Source organism: Perissodus microlepis, chromosome 6 (genome assembly GCF_051167445.1).
Source record: "Perissodus microlepis isolate ML-2025 ecotype Zambia chromosome 6, ASM5116744v1, whole genome shotgun sequence".
NCBI classification, from domain to species: domain Eukaryota; kingdom Metazoa; phylum Chordata; class Actinopteri; order Cichliformes; family Cichlidae; genus Perissodus; species Perissodus microlepis.
In genome coordinates this window covers 32,109,468-32,124,700 of record NC_140466.1, presented here as the reverse complement: position 1 = coordinate 32,124,700, position 15,233 = coordinate 32,109,468, and the positions used below count along the sequence as shown (strand labels likewise).

Here is a 15,233-nt window from a genome sequence, read left to right as displayed (position 1 = left end):
AAAGGCTGCACGTTGCTAACTCACGGTCTGTGCATTTGTGTGTGCATGGCTACTTCTAGTACAGGATTTTGTGAGGTACAGTGAATAGCCGGGTGACATGAGGCCCGGCTCAATTGTCTGGTTCTCAACAATGGATGCAAAAGACCTTTCAGCCAGCACAACAGCAGCTTTAAATCATTCACAAGCAGACTGATTGAACCGATGTGATTTAGGCCTAGGTAGCAGCTGATATGGGTGCTGGTTTGTGTGTAAGTGTGTTTCATTGTTGCAATCACGTGCATTTCTCAAATATCAGAATTTCTACTTAAAGCTCTAAAGAAGGTCTGAATGGAGAGACACAGCAGCAATTTCAAAGGGAGATTCTCAGGAAGCACATGCTTTCACGCACAAATGCACAAAGTTTCAGAAGCACACACACACACACACACACACACATCTTGTAATCAGCATCGTTAAAGGGCAATTTGTGAGGGACCCTCTGATGGTCACAAGACCAGAGACAGCACGTGGGATTCTTCACAGTGCCTGCTTTCACCACATTCAGAAGCCTTGTGATCTCTCTACAGATTAAGCAGGGTGGGGTACCTTCACCTTACCCAGGCACACACACACACACACACACACACACACAAAGAAGTCAAGTCACATATGAAACCATGTCACACTATTCACTGGTTATGGTTTCGAAGCTCTCGGGAAATGTTTAGGTGCAGTTCACATTTTTTTGTGCATTTTTAAGGGTGTTTTTGTGGATCAAGCTCGAATCGTTACACAAGCCTCGTCGGACTTTCGCTGCAAGCAGGAGAGAAAAGCTTTGTAATTCAATCTGCCCCCTGCCATGTGATACCAAATATAATTGTGATCCTGAAGATGGTGCGTGTTTTCCTTCTTAGTGAACCGGGTCGCGCCGAGTCCAATCCGTATTTCAAGGAATAGCGTTTGTGCATTCAGTGTTTGTGTCTTTAAAGCTGTAGCTGGAAAAGAAAGAAGAAAAAAAGAGTTTGAAAGATGCAGGCGAGTCCCTGGTGATGAGTTTATTTCCCAGTGCAGATTCTCTGAGCATTTCAAATCCAAAGTGTGTCACATCACTAAAAACTTGTGGCCCTGCAGGTACTTTTGTCCCTGTTACAGATACTCAGACTCCCTTCTGTATTCAAATAAAAAAAGTTAGGGGCCACAGCTGTACATGCTTCATAGATTACTGTGGAATCCAGTCATGCTCGCAATGTGACAGAATTGAGTCAACAGAAGGTGAGGGGTGAACCAGAGACATTGTAATATTGCCTGTATGTTAATCAGAAGGAGGAGACGTGACAGTTAAAGATTCCTGAATGGGAGGCTGGAAGGCTTCTGTTATGGAAAAAATGGTGGTGGAAGTGTAAATTCCTTCATGTGGGACAAAATCATCAAATCTTATAAGCTGTTCTGGTGACTAGTGCTTTAAAAGCATCTTCAAATCAATGTATAAAAGTCAAGTAGATTGATTTAAAAGATTCAAAAGAATCGTTTCGGTTAACTTTAAAGTTTCCTTTACTATATAAAAGAAGCGATGACCCTGCAGGTAAGCGTGTTAGCGACACTGCGCTTATCTCTTTAAAAGATAAAAGAAGAAGAAGAGTGTGCACGTTTGTACTTCACAAATATCACCGAGGACCCAGAAGAGTAGAGTTTATGTGTCAGGCTGGGAGTTAGACCAGGCGGTGTGTCTGTGTATTTAGGGTGTAAATGATCCTCACCCTTCTCCAAACAGACACATTTTGAACAGTTACTGTGCTGGTTTTGGCGATGACACAAAGGTAAGAGAGAAACACAGAAGTGTTGTGAATCCTGCAGTTTTTGGCCTTTTTAGAAATCATCAGAAATCATTTTGGACACCACGCCTTGTATTTTTATTGCACGTGCAAATATGCCACTTTTTCTTTAGCTTTAAACCCAGCGCCACAAATCCATTGTGTCACATGGAGATTAAATAAATAAATAAATACATGCAGCGTGTTTTTATAAGAGGAAAGAGACTAAGTGAGCAAATAAAGTTATTATTGCTCTGACAATATCCCACATTATGGGATTGGCCTTATGCCTGTGCGTTTGTGTTGCAATGCTTGTGTGTGTGCATTTTCTGACCTGAATCGTTAAGCCAGCCCTGTGAAGCAGTGGACAAACTGTGCGTGCATTTGAGGTGTATATGCATGAGTATGTGTGTCGGAGCGTGCTCCTTTTTCCTGAAGAATGCTTGTGGGCATAGGCAGGGCCAGTAACGAGGGGAGATGGGAAAAGACGAGGGGGAGGGAGCAATGATGCAGCCGGTCTAAAAATAGCACCGCCTCCATGCCCCTTCTACCCCCGATGCTTCTCTTTGCTTATCCCCTTCACAATCCCACCATCTCCTCCTTTAGTTCTTCATCATGACAACAACAAAAACTGCAGGTAGATGAATGATGGGATTGAGGTGTTTGAGGTGCTACTGCCCTCCCCCATACATCCTTTAATCAGAAAGAGGAGTGCATGGCATGGGCCAGAATCCAGAGTGGCATAAAGTGGACCGAGGGAGGAGCGAGGAAACAGAAAGGTTGCGCATGCTTAGTAACAAACTGTTAGAGTTTGCCATCAAGACGCAGATTTAAATGCCAGCTTTCTCTCTGTGCTGGAGCTTTAAAATGGAAATAAGAGTTTGGCTTTTGTTGCTGTGTAGAACAAAATGAATGAGTGTTACTCTGTTTATCTTAACATATTCTGCTGAATCACTTTTATTAATGCTTATTAGTATAAGTAATACAGCCAGGGAAGGTCCGTTTTAAGTGCGTACTCTCCATTTATTCAGGTAGGTGATTGCTCATAAGCTCATCACCAGTCTGTCAAACTATAACACTGTAGGTAAAAGAGACGGTGGCCATTATTCTAGGGATTTGGGCTTTTTGTCAGAGGCAGGGAACATTTTTTTTGATACAAGCTGCTGTTGAACAAAAAATAGAAATATGTGATGAAACCATGACAGATATTTTTAATAAACCCAGGTCATTGTCCCAGACTCTGTGTCAGTCTGCTGTGCCGTCCACTTAAATGCTTATTAAACATCGAAATACAATCCTGCACGATCTGTGAAGGAATGAAACATTATTTAAAAACATAACTCATGAACATGTACATGGTCATATTCATGGACATGGATTCAATTGTCTTTTGTTATGACCTGAGTGAGACTGTTCACAGTGTTAACACCATCACAGTTCAGAGCCGCATCACTGACATGCAGAGGTGGCACAAGTATAGTCATTTTGTCCTTAAGTAGAAGTACAGGTATCTGTGTCAAAAAATATTCTGGTACAAGTTGAAGTACCGATTCAACTTTTTTACTCGAGTAAAAGTGAAAAATTACCAGCTCTGTACTCTGTGGCTGGGCGTGGTCTTCTGTGGTGGGGCGTGGTCTGTGGTGCCGCTGCAGGGGAGGTGGACGCACCATCCTCAATCCCGCCTCGCTGGCTTAAAGTCTGCACTGGGTCCTGCAGTATTGTTGTTGGTGATGTGTGTGGCGGCAGCTGTAGAGCTGCAACCGTGTGTTGGTGAAAGTGTGCAACCGTGAAAGTGTTAATAAAGTGATGCTGAAAAGCACAAGCCTGTGGTCGGGTCCGTCGTTAATGCCACATACTCAAAGCAAGACAGTAAAAAGTAGCTTTTTGGAGGACGTTTCTAGCAGCTATTTTTGTGCGAAGCTAACTGGACCTTGTGCTGTGTTATTGTTATAATAAAATAATATTAGTAGATAGGAATACAAGTTTAATTTCAGTCTAAATTTCATTTCTAATAAAAGGTACTCTTGAATCATAAGAAGAACATGAGCAGAGAAAAAGAAGCAAAATAAAAAAAATTGCTTTATTTTCTGTTGCCTGTCTTGTAGAGGGTGACTTTGCCTCTAAACAGGAAAACATGTAGGAATGGGTTAAAGTGGGATTCAGCAGGTGGGGGGACCCTAAAATCAGATGTAATGGCTCAACGTGAGGAAAAAAATCAAAATTTCTATTGAGAGCTCCGCTAGATTTTCTTGACGTGCACGCTGTGATCAGCTGATCTGCTGCTCTTTGCAAATTTACAAAACTGATTTCAGCGAGATGTCAGCAGATGTTTCACGAGTTGCCCTGGCAGATTTCCATCCTCTGACAGTATACTGCAGAGTCCTTTCACACAACCTTTAAATAACACAGTTATTCTGTCTCAGATTGTTTTGCAGCATGTTTCACAATATGAAGAAACATAATGCCACATTCAAAAACACGAGGACTTACATGTAAGCTTTAACTTTACAGTTTATCAAATACGACTGAGCATCCTTACCTCTAAATCTAACCTCCCTTCGTCCTCTCCTGTCCTGTCTTTGAGTGGAGTTAGCGCTCTCTCTCTTTTCTCTCGCTGTGAAATACGGCGGCTGGATCGTAAGCTAGCAACACAGTGTGTGTGTTTGCTGATGTTTGATGAGGTGATATAAATGTTACATTTGTAATTACCTGCCATTTATAAAAGTTACTCCCTTTATGCTCGCTGGGTAATGGCTCTCACTGTGGTTTGCTGGAGTCCCAAAGTCTTAGGAATGGCTTTGTAACCCTTTATAGACCGACAGATGTCACTGACTTTGTTTCACACCCTTTCCTTTAGAAAAAGCACGAGGCATGATGTGTTGCTTTTTGAGATCTTATAGCCTGCTTCTCATTGTCAGACAGATTTATCTTTGGGTTATCTTTGTCTAATATTAACATTTGTTTGATTATCTGAAACAAAGTAAGTAAAGTCTGACAAATATGCAAACGACTTAGAAGTGCAGTTCTTTTTATCAGTGGGACTCTGTGCGGTTTGTTGCTAAAACACATTTTGAAAATATATTTCATGCAATCGCTATAGGTTAAAGCTTCACCGCCCACAGATAAAAAATGAAGTCATTGTGACTTGATTTTAAACTTTTGTCCTTCACATAATCTAACTGATTGTATCTAAAGAGAAAAGAAATGCCAGACTGTCAAATTTAATAGAGTCAGATGGCACTTCAGAAAGCAAGAACTCAATGTCAAATGAAATCGGTGTTTCCCAAGCGTGGACCGGACAATAGAGAGAAGCTGAAGGGCTCAAAAGCAGATAAAGAAGGAAGGAGCTGAAGAAAAAACTGTGCTGTAATCCCACCGTGACTGGCATCCCTGTCTCCTCCTGGCCCGGTAGCTAGCCTTCATGATCAGGGCTGTCAGAGGAGGTACACTTTGCTTTGTATTCAGTCTTTGTATCGCTGTCATTTATCTCACACCCAGAGACACGACAGCTGGGTAAACTGTACACACCAACCCAAGGTTCAATTCTAGCTTTTTATCTCTCTTTTTACACTGGATCACATTTAGAGATACCCTCTGAATCCATCACTCACCACAGCAAAGACCACACACAGACAAACATAAACACACTCTGCCTCTTATCCAGACAGAAAAAGCTCCCGGGAGGTATGGTCTGAGGGTTTGTCAGCTGGATGGAGTTGTCTGATCTGCTGTTAGCAACTAAAAGTAGCATGCTACACAGTTTGTACTGCATTTGTTGCCATGAGAATATTGTTTCGTGATACTGCACTGAAGAGGAGCAAGGAGAAGAGGAGAGAGGGATTTGATGATATCTTATTAACCTGCTCCTGTTATTGACTCCATTTTGTATCCCTTTGTGTGTGCGCTCCTTGAGGCAAAGCGAGACAGACGCAGAGAGGAAAATAAGGGAAAAGACAAAGGAGAGAGGGCTCAGATGCTATCACAGTAACCTTGTCCTTTCATTGGCTCCATTTTACCACTGTCAGGGTCCCTGCCTCGACCTTAACAGACTACTGCAGGAAGGATAAATCCTCTCCAGCATGTTCAGCTTTACAGAAGATCAGTATTACAGTGCCAGTAGCAAATACCTCCAAAATGACATTGAAATGATGTTTTGTAGTAGATGCAGTGCAGGAGCAATGAATGCTATTGTTTTGGGTTAACATTATAAGCATGTGCAGGCATGCCGTACAAGATTATGTACAGGAAATAGTGGATGAAAGAAAATGGATGGATGGATCTCCCAAACTGCAGCTCTTGCGTGATGTTCCTGGTCTGCAGTGGTCAGTATTTATCAAAAATGGTGTAAGGAAGGAACAGTGGTGAACCAGCAACAAGGTCATGGGCGGCCAAGGCTCACTGATTCACGTGGAGAGCGAAGGTTGACCCGTGTGGTCCAATCCATCAATGAGCTACTATAGCTCAATAGTCTGTGTCCTCCTCTCCATTACATCTTCAAAACTGTCCAGTTTGCTGCCAATCACAAAATCCATCATTTTGCTGCACACAGTGAAGGATCTCAGCTTCCTCAGTGTTGGTCTTCCCATTTAGCCCATCACTTGTACCTCAGCATTTCTGTAGGTGACACACTCTGGTGATCTACTGAAAGTCTAAGCTCCACAGTCTCCTGTGGAGCTACTGTACTGTGCATCACCAAGCCAGACAGAACAGAGCCCATTCTCATATAATGTGCAGCCTCTCATGATTTACCGCAAGGGTTTTCTTTTATTTCCTGTCGTTTCATTCTCAATAGCAGCGGCTCAGTTGTGTTTAATGCGTTTTAGAAGTCAAAGAAGGTGATTCTCACCATGCAGCCATTATTACAAGCATAGCATCACCTGTATGTTCATTAAGTGGAACAACCAGAAAGTCTGCTTTTGTGTGTTGCTGTTGTGTTAAATTGCAGTAAAGAAATGCAGCAAAATGCCAACTTGTCAGAAAAAAGAGGCATGTGAGCAAAACTGTTTGAAGAAGACATGAGAAATGTTTAATAAATGACTACTGCAGGATTTTTGTGACAGTATGAGCTGAAAACACCAAGCTAAAGCTATTTTTTCATTACCCAGTCAGTCTAAATATATCACCCTACTGCAGCAAGTAGGAGGTTTATGGCCTGGAAATGGCTTTTATGAAACACTCAGAAGACATGCAAACATAGAAGACAGCACTGGAGCACAAATATAAACCCGAGCAGGAAAGTCAGATTGATGGTTCTCTTGCTATTTACACTCAGTCAGCAGCATGGAAATATTATAAGGATTGACACAATCTTGGTAAAGACAAATAATGACATACGAATGGTTGGTTGTCTCTGTAAAGAACTAGTGACACTACACGGGGTGTACTACACTTCTCGCCTAGTGCTATCTGGGATAGGCTCCAGCCTTTGGCAATGCTGTGTGGACAAGAGGTTAAGAAAAGCCATACATAATAGTGGCACCTGTTTGTGAAGTTCCCAGAAACGTTTGACGTGTACAAAGTGGGACAACATTTGAATACTCGACTTTCAACTTTTGAGCAACCAGGTGGAGGCAAATGTGACGACACTCATTCCAAATGCTCAAAATATGGAAAAATTGACTTCTGAATTCAGTAGCAAACCTCAAAGCTGCTTTACATATAGAAGCACTTTACAGAGCCACTACGGTACACACTCAGTTCAGATGTTCTAAAGGTGCTGACATTAAATTCTGTCTTGTAAACTCTACCACAGTCCTGAAAGTCATATCTGTTCGTGCATTTTCATCCCTTCTTCTCTCCTTTCCAGCTCTTCTCCATTGTGATCTTCGGCTGCATCGCCAATGAGGGCTACATCAACCAGGCCAAAGAAGAGGAGGAGTACTGCATCTTCAACCGCAACCAAAACGCCTGCAATTATGGGGTGTTTATGGGCTCCATGGCATTTCTTTGCTGTGTGGGCTTCCTGGCTCTGGACATCTATTTCCCTCAGATCAGCAGCGTCAAAGACCGCAAGAAAGCTGTGCTTGCTGATATCGGGTTGTCAGGTAAACACATTGTCTTTTCATACCGTATTTCTTTACAATACTTTATAGTTGTGAAGTATTTTGTTTGAGTTTGGATTTTTACCTTCAGATGTGCTAAAGCCTCAGTTACACAGACCTAGAGACCGGTTTGGGGACCGTGTGCAATCACATGCAAGTTGGTGAGTGGTTGCTGTCTGTCCCCGGGTGATACCGGCCGCAGAGACGGTGCTGCACCAAAAAACTTGATTGATTGGTCGGTAGCAGATTGCCAACTACTCATAAAAATCCCGCCTTACTTCTACGAGTCAAAAGGTGCAAGTTTTACTTTGAAGGTGAGCGTGCTACATTTCCAGTTTGCGCCACACTTTTTTCAGTTTCACAGTCTTGCTTGGGGAGTAGTTGGCAAGTGTTTGCAAACAAGACTTCATCTTCCATCTACAATACAGTGACTGTGGGAATCTGCTAGCAACCAAAGCAATCACAAGGGTATTTGCACCGTATACCTCTTTGCGACCAGTTTCGCATAGCAAGCGTCAGCAACCACTTGCTAACTGTTCATGGAGTTCACATTTCTTCCAAGCAACAGGTGATTGCCAATCAGTCTCTGGGTCTGTTTGTCTGGAGATCAACAAAGACTCCTACAAACAGCTTTCATAAATACCTAAATTCACTTCCCATGGATGCTCGAACCAAATAGGCCTTTTTCTGTGCAAATTATCCCAGCCGCTCAAAATATACTACCTAACGAAAACCTGTCAGCGATTTTTGTAATGTATAAAAATGCTGTGCAGTTAGGTTATTACAACAAAAGGAGAGATGTGTGACAGGGATAATAAGTAGACAAGTACTCATCTGACACTAACAAGTCTCTGAGATGTTGTGCGTTGGCGTCCCTGACAGTGGCTTCCACTACTTCTCCACTGCACTGCTACTGCAATGAACTCAAATATAATGACAGGACAGTGAAGTGTCGGATCGGTTAATGAGGTAGTTCCTGTCACAGACAGAATTCTCCCTCCCTGTTTTCGTCACCTACACTCTCTCTCTGATTTCTCTTGCCGTATCTCTTGTAATATGAGATGGTTTCCACACTGAAGAAATAAGGGAACCTGATAATCCCTGGGTATTTCTGATTAGGCTTTATACATTGCCTCCACACTCCAGCTCTTTTAATTTCTCTCTCCTCTTCCAGTTCCCCCCAGCCAGCAGGGAAGAATCATATCTGATTTTATGAGTAAATCCTGCTGTCTGACTGCTCATCTTGCATACCACAGGGCTCATTTTGGGGCCCATTGCTGTTCTCAGTTGATTGCCTCCACCTTTTCATTCTTATGCTGACTTAATTACCTGCTTTAGTCATCCAGCTGTGGTAACTGAACTTTGTTTTTCTGCACTATGTGTTCGACAATTTGAGAAATATCTCTTTTTTTATGAGAGTTTTCAGTAAAACTGTTCTTGTTTTGTTAAACAAATGGCAGCAGGAACTTAGCCTAGCTAAGCTAAAAGAGTTGAAACAGGTGGGAACGTTTAGTTTGGCTTAATTACAGTTATATAATATATTCATCAACCAGTACCTTATAGGTGAAGGTGGTGATTGGCTGAGTTTTTGTCACCTTTATAAGACGGCTACCTATTCTCGCCTGCTGTTAGTGCATATTGTAACTAAACAGCCATGCAGATGTAATCTAATCAAATAAGTACTGTAAAGCCAAGTCTTAAACTAGTCTTTTAACAGATGAATTCAGTTGTAAACATTGTAATTTGCTCATATTGAGTTGCAACATGAGTTCCATTCTGTTATTGTGGAGTTAAGCAAGAGGAATTTCTTAGTAATTTTACTCCGAATCTCTGTTTTTTTTTCTTATTCCAGCATTCTGGTCCTTCATGTGGTTTGTGGGTTTCTGTTTCTTGGCCAACCAGTGGCAGGTGTCTGAGGACAACCAATTTAAGGAGAGAGGGGACGCTGCCCGAGCAGCCATCACCTTCTCCTTCTTCTCCATCTTCACTTGGGTAAGGAGCTTAATGGCCTGATGCGGTGCTGTAACCAAAGACGGGACTGACAACCTCAAACTTTGAATCTTATTTGGCTTTTATCCTCAGCTTGCTTATATAGCCAGTGAGCTATATAAATGTGTCTCCCTTCATCTTTTTTTTAGTACTGCTTACTGTTTCTGACATGTGAACTCATGACTGTACAAATATTGTTCCAACAGGGGGGCCAGGCTCTCTTCTCTATGGAGAAGTTAAAGAATGTGTCATTTGAAGAGGAATACACCAAGCTGTTCCCTCCTCAGCCTCATCAGTCTTTTGTTTGACTTTATCTTCTCTCTTTGTCGCCTTAACCATCTGCAGCAGGCCCTACACGCTCCTCTTTCTTTACTGAGACTGCACTTGATTTGGGCGCCCTCTTACAGCAAATACTGCCGTTGCTGACACAGAGACATAAAAGCAGACTTACTAATCCAAACACCTCCAAACACCCACATTAACAAGCAGGCTGACCTTATCATTCATCAGTGCAAGACACTCAACAGCTAAATTTACACATGTGCAGCTCTAAATATCTCAGGTGTGAAATCAGAGCTTTTTCTGTTGGAATTTCATGAAAGACTCATTTTATTTATGAAGAAAAGCTTCACCAAAGTAATTTTTTACGTTTTTTGTTGAAACAGATGTTACAGTCAGAGTATCTGCAACACCAAACCTGGAGCCCTGAGCAATTGCTGTCTCAGTTTTTAGGACTGGATGCCGTTTTTTCACGTCCTTAATTGTAATGAGTTTTTATAAAATTATTAATTGCTTACACCCCTAACCCCTAATTTTCAGTTCCTCACTTAAATGAATAATTTGATATATACTTACTCACAATCTAGAGCACATTGCAGTGTTGAGATGGTTATTTTCAGATATATTATTACACAGATATGTTGCACTCAAAATCCTCGATTGAAATCAATGGGAGAATTCGACAGCACTCAGATGTTGGTGGAAGTGTAAATTATAGGGGATGTTTTAAGCCTTTTCTGTTGTGTAAGATCTGATTGCTGACTCTATACACACTGTTTTTATGTACTGCTGACAAGTGAAATGAAAGCTAATTTAGCTAATGCTTAGTAACACCAAACAAGTATCCAAACTTGTTTCAAGATGACCGACTTTGTTTTTGTGCTGGACAGTTTCTCCAGTAGAATGACTTCAGGCTCAATCAATCGCAGAGAAATGTTAAAGAGCTTTCTGTTGGAAGATGTTAAGTTCAGATGGAGCTAGATAACTGTTTCGCCTCGTTTACAGTGAGAACACAAGCTAAGCTGAGTCGTCTTGCTACAGACTCCAGCATATTTAACACATTTTATAGGGGTGTCAGTTGCCTCTGTGTTTGCACACACAGGCTCTCTCTTTCACTTTCATTTTATTAAATTTAGATGGTAGAGGTGTGTTAGAGCTTCAATTTTAGTCATTTAACATTTAATATTCATTGTCTTTTATGGCTACGTTTTATTATGCGAGTGCTAATAAAATGTTCTATATTCATATTTACAAAAAAGTCTGAAATATTCAGGGTTCAGTCCGTGTAACTCAGACTACAATGAGTGCAAATTTCCTCTAAGTATATGCTGTGGAATGTTTTCTTTTGGACAGTTAGCTGGCCTGATGCGCTGTCATGTATCGACTTATAAAATCAAAAAAGGTTCAAAAGTACTGCAGCTATTCAAGTGTCTGCAACATCTGAGCAGTCGATAATAAAGAAAATCTCCTCGTGTAACTTGAATCATTTTAACTTTGTCTGTGTTGCTCTGTTTTACCTCTGGCTTGTCCCATGATTTCCTTTCTGAATTATCAACACAAGGTGAACTCGTGCTCTTCTTCTAGAGCTACACAATGTACGAGCAGCGTTTTTCGTGCTGCTGCCCGAGGAAGTAACTCACTGTGACTGATTCGCTAAAGCTGTCTAATAATGTTGTCAAGCTTTCCAGCCAACTAACCACTGTGTCCTCCTGTCTTTTGTTGTCTGACCCCTCCCTTCCTCACACTAACATTGTCGCGTCTCTGTTTCATCATCTGTCTTCAATCACCTCCTATTCACCCCCTCGTCCTCTCCCACTTACGATCCTCATCGCCAAGGCGGGCCAGTCTTTCCTGGCCTTCCAGAGATACAAGCTAGGGGCCGACTCGGCCCTCTTCTCCCAGGACTACACAGACCCCAGCCAGGATGCAGCCGGAGCCCCCTACACCTCATTCGGTGGGGATGACCTGGAGAGCCCAGGAGGAGGAGGCCAGACCAACAATGACGGGGCCTTCGATGGATCCGGAGGCTACCAGCGTCAAGAATACTGAGATGTTAGGAGAGATTTATGTATGCTGATGAAGTTGTCCAAAGTTTCTACTTCAAAATAATATTTGTGCTGTTTTGTGTTACACAAGAAACACTGAATCCATTACTTAGTGTATTGGGCAGATCTTTTATCACATCCTAGATCCAACAACCTCAAGTTTTGAGTTGCAAATTTATTGCTACAATTTACTGTTTTTATTGTTATGTGCAGGGGTTAAAGTGGGATCTGGCAGGCGAGGAAACCTGAAGATCAGGTGTAGCGGTGCAGCATGGGGAGAAAAGATTTACTTTGAAATAATTCACATAAAATCCTTGTTTGGTTTTTGAGTTCCAGCAGATTTTTCTTTGTGTACATGCTGTGACTCGATATTCACTGTTATTCACAAGATGTAAGCAGCTGCATGTACGGCTGATTTCACCCAGACAGTAAAAAGTTAGTATAAAAAGATCGGATTCTATGAGTAAGTGTGTACAACACCTTAAATGTAAATTGATGTCTGCTACCCCTGATGTAAGCTAACACCACAACACCACAGCCTATAACAGTCTAACATAGTGCATCATTGTAAGCTCTATCACAGAACTGCAAACTAACTACACTAACATGCAGTCTTTGACTATCTAAAATGAGTATACTTCAATTAGTTTGACAACACGTGTAGATTTTAAAACTCTGAAACCAATTTTATTACAGCTTTAAATTTCATCTCTGAGATGAAATTCACTCTGGAAAGTTGCTCCATTTATTCTCCTCGTCTTTAGTGCGAGGAAGATGCTGAAGTACCACGACCACAACTTTACATCTGCACCAGGAACACATCACAGGGATGAGAAGGAAAAGGGGACGTGTTAATGTGTAAAAGCTCTGTGGTGTGTTGTTATTTTCTTATTACTGAGCAAGTGTCTCCAGGCCATCACTGGAAGTAACACCAGGCTGAAGCACAAGAAAAATGAACTCATTCCACAATCATTTATTATTTATTAACTCAAGGTACCAGAAAATTGTTAAGACCCACTTTAACCCCTGGTTATGTGCACAAAATAATGTGCCTGTGACAATAAATAATGTAAAGAAAACATTATTAAAGGTCAGTACAACAAAAACAGAGCGTACTTTTAAAAAGAACAGGGAGAGATTATGACATTTTACATTTAAGACTTACACCAACGATCAGCTCAGTTGACTTTGTGATCTTAATAACAGCTTCTGCATTTAGGTGGTGATTTTTATCCCATGTGACAAACACTGTAGTAATCAGAAGAAGTTAATGTCATCAATTCTGGCAAGTTTATATATCTTTTTGTCAAAAAAAAACCTTCATCCTTGGGAAGGAGCTACAGAGTGCAAACACGCCAGGTTTTACTGGAGGTGTTAATTCGGGGTATGGGGGCAGGGGGTGGATTAGAAACTATCGGCAGGTCACCCTGTAGCTGATCAATGCTTGTGACCACACTGCCTTCAACTTGTGAGGTCTTCAGTCAGTCAGCAAAATAAGTTCATAGCTAAAACGCTCCCAAACAGACACGCACGCACAGGTTCACAGCCTATCGATGCTGCGAACACAAGTTTTTGCTGACAGAACTCGTCGATGGGCCATTACAGGATATCAGCATAGATAAACAAGCAGCAGTGGCGTATCAGGCAACTAATCCCCTCCCCTGTATAATGAGACTGTGTTTGTATTGAAATTTGTCCTTTTTTTCTTATGTCCTTGAAATGTTTTTATGTTTCCCTGTGAAGCTTTTTCTTTCCTCAATTGTTGCCTTAGTGCTGACTGCCAAGCAGAATCCATCACGCAGGAACACAAGCCTCCACAACACACTGATGCTCTCTTTCAAAGTCTTAATGTACAGCAAAATGAATTTGGTCTTGTTTTGTCCTTGAGCACGTCAAACCACTTTACAAAAGCAAGCGTTTGTTATCAGTATAGAGCGTTCCTTATCAGCAGGTCTGTGGAAAACTTGTGTGTGTTTTCCGCTCGTTGTCAACAAATCTGCAGGCATCCTCAATATTTATGAACATGCATCGCTCCATTTTTTGTGCTCCATTTTTCTCCAGTGTATCTGTCTGTATAAACATATGTAAATCTATAATTGAGTATATAACAGTGTTCGAAAAAGATTCTGCTTTATTTTAGGGCATTAAGTTAGTTCTATATTTAAAAAAGACAAAAGAAAGGAAGCTCTGTGGTCTGTTGAGTGTTATTGTGATAAGATATATGGTGAGGTTATCCATGCCTCATCCTTTGTGTTGCTCTTGAGGTAAGGAGAAGTTTTTATTTTGGGGATAACAATATTAAATATTAAAATATGCATACATATATATGGCTACGGAAAATGTGACCAAATTATCAAAGTATATATACACATATATACTTTATGCTGTACATCTGTGTAGACGTAGAAATGTGTGATGTTCCTCTGTGAAATGAAGCAAATTAAGATTAAAGAAAAAACAATTGTGTACAAATGTATGTTTCTGATGTGGTTTTAACCAATAAAAATAAAGAAAATACTGAACAAAAATGCAAGATGAGATGAGAATCTCTGGTGTTGGATTTTTGGATTACAGTACTGTGCAAACTTTATGAGCCAACCCTCAGAATTAAAATACATTGGCAGTGTGTGTGTGGTTGTTTTTGTGCTGAAAAATGAATCCTTTCCCAATCAGACGCTTTCCCGATGCTATTGCATCTGGCTCAAGCACTAATAGTACTTCTCTGAGTTCCTAATTTTAGCAATTTTGACAAGATCCCCACAGCTCTGGTTGAAATGCTGCCCCCCCAAAAGGACAGAGCGTCCACTGGGTTTTACAGGTGGCTGTAGACACCCACTGTGATACTTGTTGGCACTGATTTACAGTCCAATCGTTTTTTCTTTTCTCTTCCCTTCCTTAAAAATGGCTTCTTGTCAGCCACCCGTTCACTGAAACAGTTTCTGATGAGGTTTCGTTGAACAGCAGATGGATCAACGAATTGACTTACAGATCGTATTCATCTCGTGTAGATATTTTTTAGGCCTGCCACTTCACATCTTGTCCTCCTCTTATCCAGTGTCCTCACATTTTCTAAGGACACACTAAACATA

General features: G+C 41.2%; 1 protein-coding gene across 2 annotated transcripts in view; it reads left to right on the top strand.

The window, feature by feature from the left end:
- Positions 1–14,770, top strand: part of syngr1b (synaptogyrin 1b) — a 29,278-nt gene extending 14,508 nt beyond the window's left edge. The window contains exons 2-4 of one of the 2 annotated variants that reach the window (XM_084932034.1): positions 7,597–7,834; positions 9,684–9,823; positions 11,936–14,770. In XM_084932034.1, coding sequence (XP_084788160.1) covers positions 7,597–7,834; positions 9,684–9,823; positions 11,936–12,148 — 591 coding nt within the window. In that variant the 3' untranslated portion in view covers positions 12,149–14,770. The other variant, XM_084932035.1, reaches the window with a different exon arrangement.
- The last annotated feature ends 463 nt before the right edge of the window (positions 14,771–15,233 follow it).